The 21,459-nt window shown below is 32.0% G+C and overlaps 1 protein-coding gene across 1 annotated transcript; it reads left to right on the forward strand.

The window, feature by feature from the left end:
- Positions 1-2,702: 2,702 nt before the first annotated feature.
- On the forward strand, positions 2,703-5,378 carry LOC145958089 (uncharacterized). The gene is made up of 3 exons (XM_083074557.1): positions 2,703-3,485; positions 3,591-3,743; positions 4,023-5,378. The coding sequence occupies exons 1-3, from the start codon at positions 2,703-2,705 to the stop codon at positions 5,376-5,378; spliced, it is 2,292 nt and encodes a 763-aa protein (XP_082930683.1).
- The last annotated feature ends 16,081 nt before the right edge of the window (positions 5,379-21,459 follow it).

The raw sequence follows: 21,459 nt of genomic DNA on the forward strand, positions 1-21,459 counted from the left end.
ACTTTATGGGAGTTAAGAAATGATGAAAGAAAATAAAAAAGAAATAAAAAAAATAAGTAAATAAAAATGCAGTAGAAGAGTCCCGATTCCAAACTCAAAAATTCAAACTTAATTGAAAAAGATCTTTCTGATTCCAGCCTGACACGTTTTGGCCCGGCCTGCCAATGGCTCGCAAAAAACGAGTCAGGTCGGGCCGACCCGCCAATGAAAAGCGGGTTGAAAATGCTGGTCCGCCCTGCCTAAGGACTGGATGGCGGGTTGGCAGGCCAACTCACATACCACAAAAAATTACAAAATAAAATATATTTTATGTTCAAATAAAAAAAATTGTTACAAATAAATAAATATAACCATATGAAATTAAAAATGCATACATCTAGTACATAATATATGTTCAACAAAAGCAAATTACAAATTTAGAACAAAATCAAATAGAAATTAGTCCACTTACACCAAAATTAAAACCAAATTACAAACTTACAAATTACTAATAATCTAAATTTTTTTTATAGTCCACAAAACAAATTCCTTACTTATGAAAGCAACTGAAGCCTAATTACTTTTGCGAGTTAGCAGGTTATGACAGGCTAGCTCGCCATTTGGCTTAACGGGTTGAAATGATGGGTCCGACCACTAATTTTTGGCAGGCCAACAGGCCAGCCCACGGGTCACAGCCCATTTTGCCATCCCTAACATTTATCATAAATTTTTAAAAAATAATTTATATATTTTAACATATTTATTTATACAAATTTTAAATATAATTTATATATTTAAATATAATTTTTATTTTTATATATAATTTATTATAAATTAATTACATAAAATAAATATTTAGTATATGCATTATATAAGTTAAAATATTAGTTCAATTAAAAATTAACATATAGTACTAAAGTAAAACTCTAATATATTTTATTAATAAAAGAAAATTACAATAGCAATAACAAGAATTAAAGTTGGGTCATTATGCATCTGCCATAATCTTCTCATTGATAGATCAATGTTAGTATCTAGTAAACTCAATTTAAATTTAAAAGTAACATATATTTAAGAAATTTTATATAACTTTTGTCATTTTAAATATTAAAAATAACAAAATTTAAGTATAATTTTTTAAGTGTTTTTATTATTTTTAATTAAAAAATAATTTAACCTAACTAAACGTACCCACTTAATAATAGCATTATCGAGAAATTTGGTACGTTATGAAGTAGGTGAAATTTTAATTTTGATAATTTAATAACAATAAAATTAATTAAAGTATTATACATAAGTTTGTGTCGCTTCTATACATTAAAAAAAATCTCATTTTAAAAGTATTTTTTGGCTAAACTAGTAGATAAACTAACTAAAAAATTATAAATTAATTAATTAAATTAAAATATTTAGTAAAATCAACTACGTACTATTATATTATAGTCATAAGTATTATTCATTTTTACAAGTGGAAATTATTTTATTATATTATTTATTTATTTATTTATTTTAATGGAAGAAAGAAAATGGGTCGGGTTGACCTAGTTTAGTGGGCTTTTAAGAGAGAGGTTAGGCAGAGTTAACCCATCTGTCTCATTTTGTGTTTTGAAGGACTGGGAGAGATAAGGAAGAGAAGGAAAAAGCTCTGAGGAGAAGTGTTTAAAATTATCCCAAGCTGCATCGCATTCTTTTATCGACACAAAAAGGTATTGGGGTGTTAGATATAGTTTTATCTTATGGGCCGAAGCCCACTACTTGTATATAAACACATCTTTTGCTCTGTAATATACAAGGAATATGTTCTCTCCATTCACCATTATTCTCAACATGGTATCTAGAGTCTATCCTTGACTTTTCGGTGGACCCACTATTCATCGGTGCTAGGAAAACGTGTCTCATACCGTTTTTCGACTACCCACCTCGTCGTGTCTCTTTCCGGCTATTTTTTTCCCTCTTTTTTCAGCATTTTTCTTTGTTGCCATCGTCGCCGCCGCCAGCTTTCCGGCCGGCGACCCCCCTCAACTTGGCTCGCCTTCCTCCGACAAACCCAACGCCACTGGTCGTGCGGCAAACAGAGGTCGCACGTGCCCACATGCGCCAACTCCGTGCTGCGCATGGTTTCTCTCTCCTCTCTATCGGTTGCCGCGCGTGGCGACGCGTCCGGCGACTTTTCCAGGGGCGATCACCGGCGCCGGACTCGCCCTGACCTCCTATACCCCGATCTACTATTTGTTTTGTGATCGGACCTCGTTTGTCACAGATCTCTTCCTTCTCGGGCCATTTTCTCTCTCCTGTTGCTGTTTCTCTCTCTTGTTCCAGCATCTATGGCTTCCCCTTCCACTATTCGACCTGACTCCTATATTTTCACTAACTATGTCAATGTCCCTCTTTCCATTGACAAGTTAGATGGAACCAATTATGATATTTGGGCTTCAGATATCAAGCTTTGGCTTAAGGGACAGGATTATGTTGCTCACCTTACCCAGACAACTGCTTCTATTGATGAGAAAGATTGTCCTCGTTGGTCGAAAATTGATGCTCAAATTTGTAGTGTCCTTAAGTCGACCATTCATCCCTCCCTAAAGCAAATTTTTCGTGCCCATGAGACATGTGTTGATGTATGGGAACAAGCCTGATTGTTATACACCAATGATACTCAACGTCTCTATGGTGTGTGTCAAAATCTCCAGAATATCATTTCCCCACGATGCCTTGAGGGCTCCATGGCTGAGTATTTGGGCAAAGTTCATGGCCTTCTACCTGACTTCGATGAACTTTTTCCTCCCGCTGCCACTCCTTCCATGGAACTAGAGCAACGCCAAACTTTCTTTATGTTGATGGCATTGTATGGGCTTCCTGATGAGTACTCTTCCATTCGTGATCAAATTTTGGGATCTTCGACCGTGCCTACCTTGAACTCGGCTTGGTCCACTCTGTTGCGTGTGCCTAGCAAGTTTTCCCCTGACATACCTTCTTCAGCTCCCACTAGCGACTCCTCTACTTTGGTTTCTCAACATGATGATCGCCAACGTTCTCGCAAACCGGGCAAAAGTCATCCCAAGTGTGATCACTGTCACAAACTGGGCCACACAATTGACTGTTGTTATGTCTTACATGGTCGTCCCCCTCGCCCTGCTACTACTATTGCACACACTACCTCTCTTGTCTCTACTACATCTGGTGCTACCCCTTCTGATAGTTCTAGCTCTGGACCTCTAACTCTCTTCAATGACTTCCTTAAATGGTATGAGGAACGTCAAGCTTCCAATTCCACTACTTCTATTGCACACACAGGCCCTTCGTTTGTTGGTCTCACTCACTCCACCTCTCTTAGCCCTTGGGTCCTAGATTCTGGTGCTACCGATCATATTTATGGTAATCGGTCTCTTTTCTCCTCTCTTTCTACCTCTGCTTATTTACCCTCTATCACTACGGCTAATGGATATCGCGCCACATCTCATGGTGTTGGTACTATCCATCTTTCTCCTTCTCTCTCCATTGACAATGTTCTTTATGTCCCAGAGTCTCCCTTTAATTTATTATCCCTTAGTCGTCTTACTCGCTTTCTTGATTGTCTTATCTCTTTTACTAAAGATTTTGTTTTCTTACAGGACTGGAGTTCAGGACGGATGATTGGCACCGGATGTGAGTCCCATGGCCTTTATCACCTACGCACCTCTGCTCCTGTTGGTTTGGTGGCAGATTCCCCTTCCCTCATCCATGCTCAATTAGGTCATCCTAGCCTTGCCAAGCTTCAACACCTTGTACCACGTCTGTCTAAGTTGTCTCATTTTTCATGTGAGTTGTGTCAGTTGGACAAACATAGTTGTAGTTCCTTTTCTCCGAGTGTCCCCAACCGAGCGTTGTCTCCTTTTGCTTTAGTTCACTCTGATATTTGGGGGCCGAGTCGGGTTAAGTCCACTTTAGGATTTCAATATTTTGTAAATTTTATTAATGATTACTCTCGATGTACTTGGCTATTTTTAATGAAATCTCGTTCCGAATTATTTTCCATATTTCAATCTTTTTATGATGAAATTCAGACTCAATTTGGTGTTTCTATTCATACTTTTTGTAGTGATAATGCTCGTGAATACCTCTCTCACTCTTTTAAAGCCTTCATGGCTTCCCATGGCATTCTTCATAAGACTTTTTGTGCATATACCCCTCAACAAAATGGGGTGGATGAGCGCAAAAATAGACACCTAATTGAGACCACTCGCACCCTCTTACTTCATGGTCACGTTCCTCAATCTTTTTGGGGTGATGTTGTTCTCACTGCATGCTATCTCATCAATCGAATGCCATCTTCTGTCCTCAACAATCAAATACCTCACTCTATTTTATTTCCCACTCAACCTCTCCACCCTCTACCTCCTCGCGTCTTTGGATCTACATGTTTTGTCCATAATCACAGTCATGGTCTTAAGCAGTCTCCAAGGGCATGGTTTAGTAGATTTAGTACCGTAGTCCAACAGTTTGGTATGACTCGAAGCAAAGTTGATCATTCGGTCTTTTATCGACATTCCACTGCTTGGTGCATCTACTTGATAGTGTATGTTGATGATATTGTTCTTACTAGTAGTGATCATCATGACATTTCTCAGATAAAACAACATCTTTGCCATCACTTTCAGACAAAAGACCTTGAAAAACTTAGATATTTCTTGGGGATTGAGGTAGCGCAATCTACAAATGGAATTGTAATATCTCAAAGAAAGTATGCATTGGATATTTTAGAGAAAATTGAGCTAATGAGTTCCAAGCCCATTGATACACCTATGGATCCTAAGGCTAAACTTCTACCAAGTCAGGGGGAGCCTTTCTCAGATCCTGAGAGGTACAAAAGATTGGTTGGGAAATTGAATTATCTCATGGTAACTCGTCCTAACATCTCTTTTGTGGTTAGTGTGGTGAGTCAATTTCTCAATTCTCCATGTGCAGGACATTGGAATGCAGTCATCCGCATTCTGAAGTATATCAAAGGTGCTCCAGGAAAAGGTTTATTATATGGCTACAACAATCATACCCAAGTTATGGGATACTCAGATGCAGATTGGGCAGGCTCTCCCTCTAACAGAAGATCCACCTCAGGTTATTGTGTCTTTATCGGTGATAACTTGATTTCCTGGAAAAGTAAGAAGCAAAATGTAGTGGCAAGATCTAGTGTAGAAGTAGAATATCGTGCTATGGCCTCTGCTACGTTTGAGCTTATTTGGCTCAAACAGTTGCTTAAAGAACTGGGATTTGGCAAAGTTACACAGATGGCTCTCATATGTGATAACCAAGCTGCCCTTCATATTGCCTCAAATCCAATATTTCACGAGAGGACCAAACACATTGAAATAGATTGTCACTTCATTCGTGAGAAGATTTTATCTGGGGACATTACTACTTAGTTTGTTAACTCTACTAATCAGTTAGCAGATGTCTTCACCAAATCATTACGAGGTCCTATGATTGATTATATTTGTAACAAGCTTGGTGCATATGATCTATATATACCAGCTTGAGGGGGACTGTTAGATATAGTTTTATCTTACGGGCCTAGGCCCACTACTTGTATATAAACACATCTTTTACTTCGCAGTACACAAGGAATATGTTCTCTCCATTCACCATTATTTTCAACAGGGGGAAATGAGTGATTTATGTGTGAGATTACAAGAAAGAATAACTAGTGGGAGATATCCCTTACTTCTCAAGATTTTTCCATTATTTCTTTTCTGAAGCTAAAATTGATAACCCAATTAGGTTCTATATTGTATTGTGAACTTGTTATTGCATTATTTGGTAAAATTAATGTTATGATAGATAATTGAATCCCTTGGAATGTCTCTATGGGTTAAAGTTTCATGAGAAATTTGGGTATTGTTAATTGATATGTGGTTTCATGAAATTAATGACGTATGGTGTGTTTTTGTATAAAAATAATTGTTTCTGATTGATTGGATTAGAAAAAGGATGACTATATAATTGATTGTAAATTTTTGGGGTGTTTTGTTCGTGCTGCATTTTCTGGAAAATGCGCTGGGCGTCGGATGTGAGTTCTTGGCCCCTAGCTTGCATTCATATGGATGAATGTGAAGTCCAAACAAAATTATGCCAGGCGTGGGATGTATCACGCCGAGTGTAATAATGTGGTGAGCTCTTTGTAGGTCATTAGTGTCAGGCGTAATTAGAATTAAGTTAGGCACGAAAGAGTTGTGTGCTCTTTATGGTTTCTTAGTGCCATGCGTAATTATAATTACACTGAGCGTGAAACATGTTGTGGCTTAAAGTCGGGCGCAGCTTGGTGAAGCTCGACGTATTCTATGAATATGCTATATGTATTGATGCATGTTGATGATGATGGTGAGTTGTATGATGTCCATATATGACTATTGTATGATTAATTATGAATGGTGTTTGGATGAATTGATGTACAGATGTGGTTGGATGTGGCTTATTATTAATTGTGCATTGGCATGGATAGAAACGATGAAGGAATAAGGTGACATGACATGAGCATGGGTGCATGTCTCATACACATTTACCCTGACCATAAGTGGTGATTAACAGTGTGATACCGATCATAAGTGATGCAAACGGTGTGGGGAATGTATTATTTATATGTTGGCCATAAGTGGTGATTAATAATATGACACTGGTTATAAGTGATGTAAACGATGTGGCCATGCGTGGTGATGCCTGAGGAAATTGATGAAATCCGTCTATTGTGCAGCACTCTGAATTGATACTTCTTAAGAGATTGCATTACATATGCATTGAGGAGAGTATGAGCATGACACATGAGCTATATGATGATGTGATTGTGGTGATAATAAGTGATGGATATATGCGATGATGAGATTATTGTGATTGAAATGTATGTGGGTTGACTATATGTTGGGTGAAATTCATTTCTCACCCACCTTTATTGTGGTGTATTTTAGGTAATGGCTTAAGTGATGAGGTCCACACTCAAGTTGTCGAGAGCTGAAGTGATGGATTTGCTCTAATAATGTAACATCGAGACAACGAGATTAGAATAGGAATTTATGACTTATTTTGATTTACCATTTCCTCCTTGTTAGATACAATTGCAAACCTTATACTTTATAATTTTGTTTTAATTCGGTTGGATGTTTAGAGACATTTTTTATGTGAACTTATTTTATCCGCAAGTTTTTAATTAAATTTTGTATTTTTCAATTGTATTATTTGTTGGAGGAAAATGGTTGTCACACAAAACTTTATCACCCTCTTTATCTCTATTTCTCAAAGAGAACTCTAAAATAGATTGATAAGAATCTAAATTTCTCTATAAGTGGTGACCCCTTTAGATGATGAATCCTTTTTAGTAGCAATTAATCTTATCATAAATCTTCATATTTATAGGAATGTGAAATGATCTTTCACTTATGACCTTTTTTTTTTTATGACTTTTCATTTTAACTGTGAGTTTACTTTATAGAATTCATATTTTGACTTTTATGATTAAAAATTTTGAATTAATTTTCTAAAAAAAGATATAATCGGACAAAACATAACTAATGCAAAATCAAAGCCTATCGCCTATTAAAGAATTTTAAGTCAGCCGTTTAGGGCTCAAGTAGACATATTTGGTATTAAATAGAACAAAAAAAAGTAATTTAGCTTTTAAAAATGCACCCAAAAAAATTGTAAATGAGAAATATTTAGACACGTGGCAATGCACAGAAACTTTACGCGGTGAAAGATATAAAGGAAGGGCGAAGAATGGTGCATGAGTAGTATTGGGTCTAGCTGGTGCCTGGTAATGACCCGTGAGCTGGGTCCAGAGCCTCTGAGTCTCTGACAATGACCGCATCTCATAAAATTAACCAATAGTAATAAAAAAAAACGAAGTTATAAACAAAATAAACATATACATATATAGGAGTGGCATAAAATTAAGATTAACATTTATCTACTTCACACTCATCTTTTTGTGTCTTGTGGATTCTTTTCTTTCTTTATTATCTCCACATTCACATGTGACTCCTTCTTCCACTTCCCACTTCATCTTTGGTTTTCCTTTTTCTTACTTCCTTCCCTTCCCTGTGTTCCAGATCTCCCTTTAGGCCCTTCAGATTTTGATTCTACATTGTGGAAAGGAAAACACAAATTGTACGCACCACATGAAACAATATCATTAATTAGACAGTTTATACACAGGATCAATTTAGTTACAGGATTGTGGTAGCATGCACGTACTTTTATACTCGAACCTTTTTTATTCTTATAATAATAATATTAATGTATACAATTTGTAAAAGAAAATTTGTACAAATGGCATTTCAAATGCTTAAATGTTTTCCTTTTCTTCTTTAAAATCTATAAATGATTAATTGGTTTATCATTAGCAAAATAATTACTTAATTACTAAGCCTAAAGCATATATAAGAGAATTAACTCCGGTCTTGTTTGAATAAATTTATTTGTAAATATTTAATGAAAAAATTAAGAAATATAAAATAAAATTCTTTTTTATAAGATTAATTTTTACATTTATGTGTTTGGGACAAAATAATAAATAAGACTCTTTATATATAAATATTTTAAAATATAAACATATACTACATAAAATGTAGACACACATTATTTTGCTAAAATTATATGTTTTATTGCATCAAGCAAAAAATATAGTTTTCATAATTCTATAAAAGAAAATGTAACACATTTTTCATTCTGTTTAATCTTATTGGCTTATTAAATATTTCGTATATTAGATGAATGCCCAAATTAAATAGTAGATTGTACGAGCTTTAAATCAATACCACAAACAATGAGAGACATTGGATCTCATAATTTGCTTTATTCTACTTCCGATGAGATATACAAATTTTAACAAATCTTTTAGCATGTTCATCGAAGAAGATAAAAATTTATTTCTTTTAAAAGTTATAATTATAATTAATTAAAAATCAATAATTTAAAATTTAAATTATATTATTATTAAAATTCATAATAAATAAATATTATTAATATATATTAATCATATTTTAAACTTATGATAAATAATTAAATTAAGATATAAAATAAACTTTAAATTTAAACACATAAATAATGCACACATAAAAATAAATGAAAGGTAATCTGAAATTATTGAAAGTGATATTTTCCCTAGTTATAGAGAAGGTGTGGAAAATTTACCTCCCAATGAAAGTAGAACAAGTATCGAAAATAATTGATTAAGAGAAAGAGTGAGTATTGTTATCCAATTTAAGGATTTTAATATATAGATTTAGAAAGAGGAAGGGACAGGGGAGGTTGCAAATCTGGTTAAAGTGATAAAGGTTCGTGATGGTGAACCGTTTGCAAAGGTTGACAGTAGTAAAGGTTCGCATTGAGGACTGACGAGGCATTCACAAAGAAGATGGAGGAGAGGGGGTAGGGGATGTTTGGGGATTGAGGGCCTCATCAACGATATATTTCATTGTGGATATGATTCGAGTCACGCTAGTTAGTCCATGGGCATAGGACAATGAAGTAGGGGCATAGACAAAGGTGGCGGGGCAGTTTTCTTTATTAACACTTCTACAAGTGTTAATTTACCAGTACAATTTTTTAACCCTTGTAATAGTGATTTTAACTTATAGGGTTTTTTTTTTTCTTCTTATAAGTTTTCTAAAATCCAGACTCTTTTTTATATAATTGTTTATTTGAAATTGATTACTCTACAATATGAAAAAAAAATATCATAATTTATAAATAATCACCATTAATTTAGTCTCTCAAGTATTATCTTTTCTCTTATTTAGTCTTGTATCTTCCTAGCCTTTTGTCAAGAGGGTCGAAGGTTTAACCGGGATGGCTCAACCGAGAGAGCCTAGTCAAGTTCCTGGTTAAGAAGGCTTGGTTGAGTTCTTGGTTAAATACTCTACCAGTTATACCCCTATTTATAAAACATATCGAAGGCTTGGTTGAGTTCTTGGTTAAATACTCTACCAGTTATACCCCTATTTATAAAACATATCGATATTTGTCTGACTCGAGACCCATATTCGACATGAGACCTATATCCCGAAAATAACTTGGCATTTATCTAACTTGAGACCCATATCTCCAAAATAACTCGATATTTTTTCAAATCAAAACTCATATTTGGTACAAAGTCTAATTATTAATAATCATGATCATGCACCAAAATACGCTACTCAATAATAGATAAATTTTTACAAAATCTCAAGATTCTTAGTGTGACGCCCCAAGTATTCTAAAAATTATTAAAAGTATGTTTTAATTAATAAAATAAATTTTATATACATATTTAGAGGCTTTTAAATAATTATGAGTGTTTTTTATTAAATACAAAAAAAATGTTTGTGAACTTATTTTGGTATAATAAATATTTGGGAAAAATGTGTTTTTAGTATAATTGTGTTGGAAGAAATATGTGTATTTTACATATTTATTTTTAAGTTTTTAAAGGGAGGGAAAGTGTAACCACATTTTATTTGATTAACTAATGGGTTAAACATGGGTTGTAGAGTTTTATAAGGGGTTATGCCAGTTTTATATTTTTACATTTCTCATTCCTTCCTTGTGTGTTCGCGTTCTAAAGAACTAGAAGAACTCAAAATCGTTGAAGATCACCCATAGATTTGTGCCCTTCATCTAATATTCATCGAGATAAGGTGAAGTGAGAGTTTTCTCCTCTAGGAGGCACTTAACCTATTAGGTTAGGGTTACATTCCCTTTTTACCTGTGTATGAAATTCTTGAGAAAAATCATAATTTGACTTTAGAAGTGAAACTATGGTTTTGTGCACTTTTTATGAGCATGAGATGTTATGATTGAGTTGTATGCATGATGAGAGCCTTTGTGCTATAATTATTAATTTAGGGAGGTGCGTATAATAGAGTGTGATGAGGAATGTGAATGGATTGACATTACAACATGTGTAATGAGATGACATGATTGATTGAAAATTTATATAGTATGAGATGTGTGTAACAATTGAGTATGAGATATGATTACGAGTAAGAGATATGTATAATAATTGAGAATGATGTGTGTTATAAGTATGAGATCTATGTCACGCACACGAGTTTAAGCCTTTGGGCCATGAACTGAGTTATTAAGATTTTGACACACAATATAAGCATACACATATTACTTATGTAAGTATCATAAAAAAAGTGTGACTTAATGGGATGGGAATGTGAAGTATGGGTTTGTTAACGTGAACATAATGAATAGTGAAGTTGTGTAAATATTTTCTTATATTTGCTATGAATTATAAATTGTTACTTTGTTTTATTGAAGTATATGTTGAACATGTTATTAGAGCAAGACGTTTCTCACCCCCTCTATTTTTTAGTGTATTGTAGGTAATGATTATCATATAGATATTGTGGGCAACAAGGCATAAGCCCTGTGAGATATATGTATGCTCTAATAGGATGTGACACCATTGGACATAATAAAGAATTTTCTTATTATTTGAATTATGATTTTTGTTAGACATTTGATTTGTTTATATTATGAGAATTCTCAAGTATTCTTTCAATTTAACATGTTGTGAACGTTACTCAACTTGAAGACTATTATAATTATTGTATTTGAAATATTTTAATATTGTCTTGGGGTAATAAGTGTTACACTCGGGACCCATAAAGATACAACAATTAGATTTAAAATCCTCATTCTAAGACAAAAACAAGCAAAATGCACCTTTTGGACTCTTTGACTCCGGACAAACGATTAGGTAATATTTAGTACCTTTCCTACATCGAAACAAGTTTCTAAAGAAATAAAATTATGTAAGTAATATTGAGTTAGAATTTTTTTATTAGTAAAAAATATAAAAAGGATACTAAAATTCAAATTTAAGATCGTGTACATATTATCTTAATCATCTATCACTAGTCTAACTCTATGGTTAATTTAAGTTGGTATATTTTACTAATTTTAATGATCAATTTGATAAAATTTTCAATATTTGGACGACTAATGTTATAATTTTTAACACTTGACTGATTACGTTAAAAAAAAAAACTTGGACTAGTTACTTATTTATTTAACAAAACAGTTAAGAAAGAGTTATACTTTAGATGAAATTGAGACTTTGCTGGATCATCACTTGAGTTGAATGCCTTTTAAAATTTAAAATCCAAAGCATCTTTAGTTCCTTTGCCTAAGCACGGAAATTTTTCACTAAATCTCAAGCCTACTTGTTATAAAATAAAACGGTACCGTAATGTTCAAGTAAAGTTTACAATTACCGAAAGGTGTGCGCGGACTGTGCTGTGAATATTATAAAATGGAAAACAAATTGTATTTATATAATGTATTTTAAAAATATATATAATAAAGAAAATCACCAAAGAAAAGAGATAAAATGAGGTAAAAAATAATTAATGTCGTTAAAATTATTGTTTTTTTTTTTGTATAAATAGTACATCTCAAAACGAAATAATGAGATTACAGGACACACTTTGTTTACTTTGCACTGGTTTTAGAATTAGCATGCAATGTTGTTCCAATTTTAAACTATGGTATACTATCACTGGTCCCCATGATTCTCATGCTAATGATATAGCATGATAAACTTAGCTACATCAGGATTGTCAAAAGTGCAAATATTTATAATGCGATGTTCTTATTACTTATTGGGAATACTTTGCATTAGTTCTGTTATTTATATTCTACACTTTAAACTAATCATAAATCAATGTTTGTATGATTTTTAATATAATTAATATATAATTTATGATAATTTGTAATTGAATGATAGTGTACGATTATTTTACACTATTAAAATATATATATATATATATATATATATATATATATATTATTTTTTTAATGTAATGGTCGCTAAAGAAAGATAAAAGAAAGAAAAAAAAAGTTATGCATTAATATTACAAAATAATTTTACACCGGTGTTTAATATCAAATTATTATATATGATAAATATATTATTAATTTTTACAGTAATTCTTTTAAAAATTATATTAATAATAATTTTTATTGAAAAATTTACACTGAGAATCATGAAGTCAGTAACAAAAACATGGACAACTTTATTTTTCCTCTTTTATACAAACTCATTATCGTGCATATTCCAAAATGGAAATGTAATACAAGGTTAGGGATTTGAGAGGGACAAAACCAATCCCGGTCCGGAATCAAGTTTCAAGTGTCAAATTGGGAGAGAACAAATCAAATCAAATCAAAAGCATTTACCAAAAAATAATAGTGCCATATCTTTGTGAGACCAAAATTATATATTTTTATCCATAAGCCATGTTTCTGTATTAAGGGTATCTTCTTAATGGCCCATGCCATTCCATGTGGTTGGTCCCACTTCCAACCAAAGCAATAAGTAAGATAGTTAGTCCCAATCAAAAGTCTAATCTTTGCACTATTTACCACATAAGAGTGCTCTATAAAACGAAAAGGCAGATCGCGAGTGTCACGTAAGGAACACTTTAATCTTGCTTTGCCACCTTATAATTAAATATCCCAATTTTCCGTATGGGTGCACATAAATCTTATCAAATTAGTCTTTTTCTTCCTTTTTTTTCTCTACGTTGCTTGCACTGATCAATATGGGAACAATTTTTTTTTTTTATTTTTTATATGAACTATATGTAATTTTTATTGTGAACAATTCTGTTCAAATATTTAACACAAGTATATATAAAGCTTAAATTTTAAACTACCGGTTAAATTTAAAGTTTAAACAATTTTGTTGCAGCACCTATGCACTACTTGTAATCAGTGTTTAAAAACTCGAATCGAACCGGCTGGTCGGACCGGTTGGACTGGGAATCGGTGGTTCAGCCGGTCCAAATCTTAAGTTAGATCGGTTATGCAGTCGACTCGTTTCAAACCGGATTGAACCGGTCAATTTTCCGGTTCAACCGGTGAACCGGTGGGTCAAACTGGTTCAACTACTTTTTTTTCTTATTTTTTTTTTTAAATTTAAGGGACCATAAATCACAAAAATAATAATAATAATTGAATCTCTCAATGGAAGAACAAAAATTCTTATTAAATATAACAATGATTACTTGTTCTAATATATTTGTTTATAGTATATACAACTTAAATAATTTTTATAGTATATTATTAATTTTAAATTATATATTTAATAATATAATATCTATGTAGATATTACATATATTATTTTGTGATATCAATTGCAAGCATATTATATATGTATATATTATTTATATTTTTAATTTGTATTAATATACAGTTTAACATGTAATTTTTTATATATTTTTTTACAAAATAAAAATAAAAATAATTTTAAATAAGATAGAAAATTTGAAATTTAAAATAAGATATAAATTTATTAAAATTTATAAGTATAAAATATATTTAATATGAATATTTTTTAATAAAAATAAATAAAAATCGAGTCATGCGATTCAACTAGTGACTCACTAATTCAATCTTTGACCCACTAACCCAGTACCTTAACCAATTCAATGATCGGTCTAATTTTTAAAATTATGCTTGCAATAGTGGTCTATCACATACTGTACTAATTGATTATATGTTGATTGGTAGAACGTTTGTTTGTTTTATTCAATGATTTGGCGCAAATCCTCTTTTCCTTTTTCAACTTTCTTTGTTTGGTTATTTATTTTTGTTATCAACCTTGGAAAAGTGTATTTTAGAGGATTGGGATTGGGGATGCAGGATCCCACATGTTCATATGTCTAAAGGAGTAAAGAACGCCTTGACATAAGGGTTAATTAATTACTCGATGTGATGTCACCATAAAAATAAAATATCTCCTCGTGTTTATTAACCATTAAGGCATAATTTTTCAAGCCAAAAAAAAAAAAAGTTGACTCGTAAAATGCCTTCACCTTTTCACTCTAGTTATTTACATCAAATGGGAATCATTTTAAGCAAATCATATCATATCATGATCAAGCTACGACGACATTTGAAGAAAAAGGATCAGATCTATCTTATCTAATCTAATCTAATTCTTATCGACTAAAAAATGGGGTATAGATAGATGAGAAAGTAGATCCAAATAGCGACTGCTTATTGGGTTAATAGTAAAGGGATAGATTGTGTTGGTAAATGCGTATTAAGAAGTAAACATTGTGTACGAAGGTACATTCTTATTTCACTTTCAACTTCTTTTCCCCCTTTGTCTTGTTCTTTTGATCTCTAGATGTCTATGATAAATGTCCAGCTTGAATTAATTTCACGAAGACGCAAAAGGGATCGCATCATATCCCAAGAGACTTCTGTGCATAAGTCTTCGGCACTTGGTTGTTATGCATTGCAAATTGTCTTTCCAGCCTTATAGATTGATCTTATGACAGCAAATCATTAACTAGGTATGATTGTGATGTAAATTGACTCATTACACACAAAACAGATAAACTAGCTAAAATTAATATTTTATTTGCCTAGAAAAAGTACACAATTTTAAAGTTTAATTTAAGTTTTAGTTTTTTATTTAATTTTATAAGTGAGGTCGACAAAAAAGATTTGTCTAAGTCACTTTTTTTCTTTTTGTCCAAGTTTCTTCTTTTTTTGTCCAAGTTTCTTCTCTTTTTGTCTAACTCACTTCCTTTTTTCTTTGTGAGTTTCGGGGGTATCCCCATTCATAGGTCCGAGATCCACATCTATGAATTGAAAGGTCCGAATGATCCACTCTATAATCAGTTATTAGAATCAATAGGTCTTCAAATCTTTCATTTGAAAAAATGGAAACCCTTATTATTGGATGACCAAGATTTATTCTCATTTATCTTGTTATTGATATAATATTAAATTTCATCATTTTATTTGAATGTAAAATAAATTTAAATAAAACTCCACAAAATATTTAGTTGTCTTATAGTAAACATGTTAAACGGGTTAGATATGTTAAGTTTAGTCTAATTTATACAAGTCAAATGTTATTTTAAGTTAAAATTGACTTGACCTATATTTTTTTATGGACTATCATTTTTTTTAATCTAATCCATGTCAAATTATTGGGCTAAATTGGCCTAATTAAAAAAATAGATTAAGAAAATAAGTTTATTTTTATAATAAAAAATAAAAATTATAATATGATTAATTGATACTAATATAAATATTAGTTACAAATGAGAAGTGAATCCGCCATAATTATATAGTTGTGGGTAGTTATAGATATCCATATATTAGAAGTCAAACATGTTGTATCCATATTAGTAGTTAGCATATTCTTCAATTTTCTCTATCTAGGTAAAAACACTTTATTACATTCAACTATTGAAATGTTTCTAAGAACAATTGAGTTTAAAAATATGATTTAACATTTTACTCGGTATCTAAACCCCTTCAAATTCAACATAAATATATAGAAGATCATGCTTGATAATATACTTAACAAGTGCATCTTTGTTAGTCTTCAAATCAAATTTTCATTGCTTCAACAAACTAATTTTGTTATCAAACATGACTCCAACTTCTTGGTACTTAGGAGATCCAATAAATTTGATAATATGACATCTTAAATGATTAGTACCTGAAATAGAAGTGAAAGAACATTCACAACAATTAACCCTATCTAAACATATAACCGTAACTCTATAAACAAACACAGGAGAATGAAGGATTATTATTATGATAATAATAATAATAATAATAATTATTATTATTATTATTATTGTGTTGTTATTGTTGTTGTTATTATTATTATTTTATAATACATTACAGATTTATAGATTGACAACACTACTACAAAAATACTATTTAATATCGTCACATCTACATCGGTTTAAGTAAAATCGATGTAAAAGAAGAACGCAGTGGCATTTGCATAATTAAATTGAAAATGTAAGCATGTTTACATCGGTTTAGTAGAGAAACAATGTAAATATGAAAAATTTTACATCGATTTTGACAGTAACCGATGTAGAATTCAAATCCAAAAATATAAGCACACGCTCAACATTCTCACAAAAACGTTCTCTCTCAAAACCCTAGTTCCTCCCACCTCCGCCGGAAGCCAAGCCAATGCCGCCTTCTTCCTGCCAGCGACTCGGGCCCAGGCGAATGACGTGGCCCACCGCAACAAGGCTCTGCCGCTTCCCCCTCCTTCCAAGGATCAGGTAGCGAAGAAGCGCAGGGACTCTGACAAAGTCCCCAAGATTTCGGTTCTCATCACCAATGGCCAGGCCACAACGGAGCCGCTGCAGCGCTCGGCGAGGCACGAGGAAGTGGTGGATGCGCCGCCACTAAGTGTGGACGACGGTTTCGTTTCGAGGCATTCGCATATGAAGTACGAGCACTATTCATCGCTACCACCTGACCTAGTTCAGATCCGAGAGCCACCCAAATCCCTTGTTCCCAGTTTTTGTTTTTCTGTTGCAAAGACTTCACCTTTACCATTTTACTTCACAATTTGGGGTTTAGGGTTTGGTGTGTTTGGTTTCTCGGCAACCATAAACATAATGAGCTTAAGTTCTAGTTGATGTTGGTGTTTGTGTCTGTTTGATTTTGTGAAAATGTTTTTGAGTTGGTGTTCTTGGATCTCTAATTAATGTTTTGTGCATTTTGAATTTAATATAGCTTGTTCTTTTTGTTCCAAATCTGTCAGCAAACATGGAAACGAGGTTATATACATGATATTGGAAACGATGTTGGGCAGGTGGAAGAACAATGTTGTAAAGGCAATCTACATCGGTTCTAAGAAAAACCGATGTAGAAATATATACATTTTCTAAGTCGCTCTATTCTACATTGGTTTTAGAACCGATGTAGATGACTTTGCAGAATCGATGTAGAATATGCATCTTGTAGTAGTGCAATAACAGTAGTTCAAATTATTTTCCTTATTAGTTTAACAAATCAACCCATAAGCCTACAAGCTAGCCCAATCTAGGCCTATTTGGCCTGTCGGCCTTAGTGGACTGGACCAAAATGACCTTTTCTATTTAGATAATCTTTTTCAAGATCTAGCTAGACCTTATTTACGGGTTAGCTGGGCTAAGCCCAAATTGATAGGTATACTTACATTTTACTATTTTATTCCTTTTTTTATTAGTAAAAACTAAGTTGTCTAAAAAAGGAAGAGGGTGAAAGGTATGGTATGACTAATAATACTCAAAACTTAAATGTTCTTTTTTCATCATTGTTGAAATTAAAAATGTTATAAACTAAGAATTTAAGATTCAATCAATAATTAAACTACATCAGTCAACAAAATGTAGAATCAACTTATGTTTAAGCTAAGTGTTGATGGAGGTCAACACTTCACCTAGGAGGCTTCATAATACATCTACGAATAATGAATCACATTTTTATCTAAAGTAAATTACAATATAACTACTCTATAACAAGATAATGTTGATTACCTCTGCGTGACATTAATTAGGATAAAGAATCCAAATAATTTATCCTTTTAAATACACTAACATCATTGTAATAGAAAAATATTTAATATACATTATCACTTTGGGATAATTGTTACTAATTTGAGTGTCATTGTCTTTTACAAGTACTCATCTTGTAATCATGATGCCTTAACCATGTTAGAGAGCTTTACCATTAGAACACCTTTTACCTCATTCCTTAGATAACACAATTCCATTAGAACAACTTAAAGTTTAGTCAAGGTATATTGTCCAACTTTAGACACATACTAAAAGTTCCTCTAAATATTGGATCATGATCAAGATATTGAAATTTTTTGTGTTTCTATCGACTAAAATGATTGGTCGAATTTGATTATATTTTACAACTCTCTTTTTTCCATCTAGTTTTAAATACAAAATCTCTGTATTATGATAATAATATAATAGATCTCTTTAAGATTTTTTACTCACCATTAATGTGCAACTTTTATTCTATCTAACTTACACATGAAAAATCAAATGCGTCAAGATAACTTTTTTCAATAAAATCTAAATTTACACGAGATTTCAACGAATTAATGAAGAAGTCTAATATGTTGCAACATAGAAATAAACTAGATTTTCTTTTGTATCCAATTGTGATAATATGATTTGAAACTAAAATCCTATATAAATTATCTCAACCTTTTATATATTATGAAGGTAAAATAGTTATCAAACAAGGATATATGAGATATAAAAACGAAAATAATGAATTGAATTAAAACTTCTTTTAAGAATTTGTTGGAAAAATTACACCAACAATAATATGAATTAAATCTAAGTTTTTATACATTTATATCAAATCTTCTCCCACCTTAAGTTCTGATGATTGAATTGAAACTAAATAAAGTTAGAAGGCCAAAAATTAATATTATTAGTTTAGCTAATTGAACAAAATTAAGATAAAGTAAAAATTAACTTAAATCACTATAGTTCACTAGCTAGTTAAGGCATTAATTTAGAAGTATATATTATTCAAAAGATGTTTAGTGCGCAGGCATACAATCCTGACATCTCTATATTTTGTAAAATATCTATTTTGGGGTACAAATAAAATATTCACGTTTGATACATGTGAGTGTGATTGTTATAGCTAAACATCTTATATGTTCAAGTAATGATATATGAATAGTCATACAATATATAAATCTAATCGATATTTTTGTATTTCTTTTTATCTTTTTATTTTTCACTTCATATTACTTATCAAATTTAAACTTCTCTCTTTTATATCTCTTTATTTTTCTGGGTGTAGATTAACGCAAAGTGTCGATAAATCATTTTCTATATATCTTCACTATTTTTAGTGAAGACGACTATTGAATATAATGACTCGTGATACTACATTCTTTAAAGTCATGTTTTTTTCCTCTCCTTAATTTTAAATTATAAAATATAAATTACATAAGATCATGTCATTCTTTCCTTTATTTCTCTCTTTTACATAACTTATCTTGTCTCAAACCTCTCTCGCTTATCTTCCTATATCTCTCTTTAATTTGCAGAGACAATTGTACGAAATTGACGTGCAAATATAATTAATTTCCCTTGAAATATTATACTAAATATGTGAGAATCTTAAATGTGTTTTATATTTAACTTTACTGTGTTTGAATAGGATTGCATATGACGTCCTTATATTTATGTAGTTTAGAGAGGGGTGTCGTATTTGTTTGGTGTTTGCGAAATCCACATGAATATTCGAATAAGCTTTTGTATGTGTATTAGGAAGCAGCAGTGTGTGGGAGCATCATTTCCAAGTTATATGGGATGGTGTAATCCTCAGATTTTATTATTATTTTGTACATAATGACTCGTACCTTTATGCTTGTATGTGTTGCGTGAGCTAATGATGCTACCAGTATGTGATGCATCGATCCTGCATATACATAGAAGGAAACAAAAACAAATAGAAAAGGATAGAACGCCACGCACACACTTCCATTGACCTTAAATGTACTCCATCAACTTGAGTTTTTTTACCCTTTTTTTAGAATTCTCAAAATTTTCACCTTGAATTCACAATTTTGGCATGGATATAAGTGAGAGCTAAAACCAATCATTCATCATGTTAAATTATGTATATTTTTTAAAAAAGTTAAATTCCTTCTTTTGAGTAATTATGCAACTTCAAGTAATATCTTTAATGCAAAAGTAATTCTCACTTTTTATGTTGCACACATGTAAAAGCACCATAATAGATGGACATTGGTTATAGTGATGAGTGATGACAACTAGCTAACTTGATCGCCGTGATACAGTGATCCACGCTGCTTAATATTCCTTGTGCCCCTTTGGAAGACTGAAACGTTTAATATTAATTGCTTCTAATTTAAACATATGTCCTTTTCAGTCTCTACCATCTACCGCTGGCAATGACCAAATTAAACATAACGATATTTCGGAGTGGTGAAACAGATTTTAACGCAGTAAATATCATTTTTGAGTATCTTTCAATAAGTTTCTCCAAAAGTACTTTCAACTGAAAAAAATGAAAGATAATTAAGATAATTTTTTCTATAAGTTAGGACCAACTTATGTATAAATTAAAATTAATATTTTAGAGAAATTAGTAAGATAAAATTCCTAATATAATTTAATTTTAACTTATTGAATTTTTTTCCCTTATAAAATGCTTTCGGAGGCTTCCCCAATCAGGCATTTTGTATATATATGTAGTAGTGGAACGGGGATTCTTAATTAACTGCGTGGAGAATTTCAAAGATTTGATACCCGTTTGGAAAGATTTTCAAAGGGCTGAGGTGGGGTATGTTCAAGTTCAGTACGTGCAGGATGGCCCCCAAACCCATCAGTACCATATATATATATATATTGTTCCTTTTATGCCTAAAAAAGTCTCACATCGTTTAGGAGTCGAGGTTAAGGGTAATTTATAAACACATTTCCTTCTTAACCTACCAAGGCACCTTTTAAAGGAAAAAACCGTGACGGCCTAACGAGTGTCAAAGCGAACAATACTTCGGATGCAATGACCCTAACGATGACAGCAAACTTACGGTAGGAACATTTGGCACTAGAAGGAGGGACAACCCAATAAATGTCAAAGCGGACAATATCTCGGATGCAGTGACCCTAACGATGACAGCAGACTTACGATAGGAAT

This window comes from Cajanus cajan, chromosome 5 (assembly GCF_000230855.2).
Source record: "Cajanus cajan strain Asha chromosome 5, NIPB_CcT2T_4, whole genome shotgun sequence".
NCBI lineage: Eukaryota > Viridiplantae > Streptophyta > Magnoliopsida > Fabales > Fabaceae > Cajanus > Cajanus cajan.

Bases quoted from the DNA above. Each gene is read 5' to 3' on its own strand.
- LOC145958089 (XM_083074557.1), top strand. From the start codon at position 2,703: ATGGCTGAGTATTTGGGCAAAGTTCATGGCCTTCTACCTGACTTCGAT. The intron at 3,486-3,590 runs GTTCTTTATGTC...GTTTTCTTACAG, and splicing joins CTTCTCTCTCCATTGACAAT to GACTGGAGTTCAGGACGGAT. The intron at 3,744-4,022 runs GTACCACGTCTG...GATGAAATTCAG, and splicing joins TTGCCAAGCTTCAACACCTT to ACTCAATTTGGTGTTTCTAT.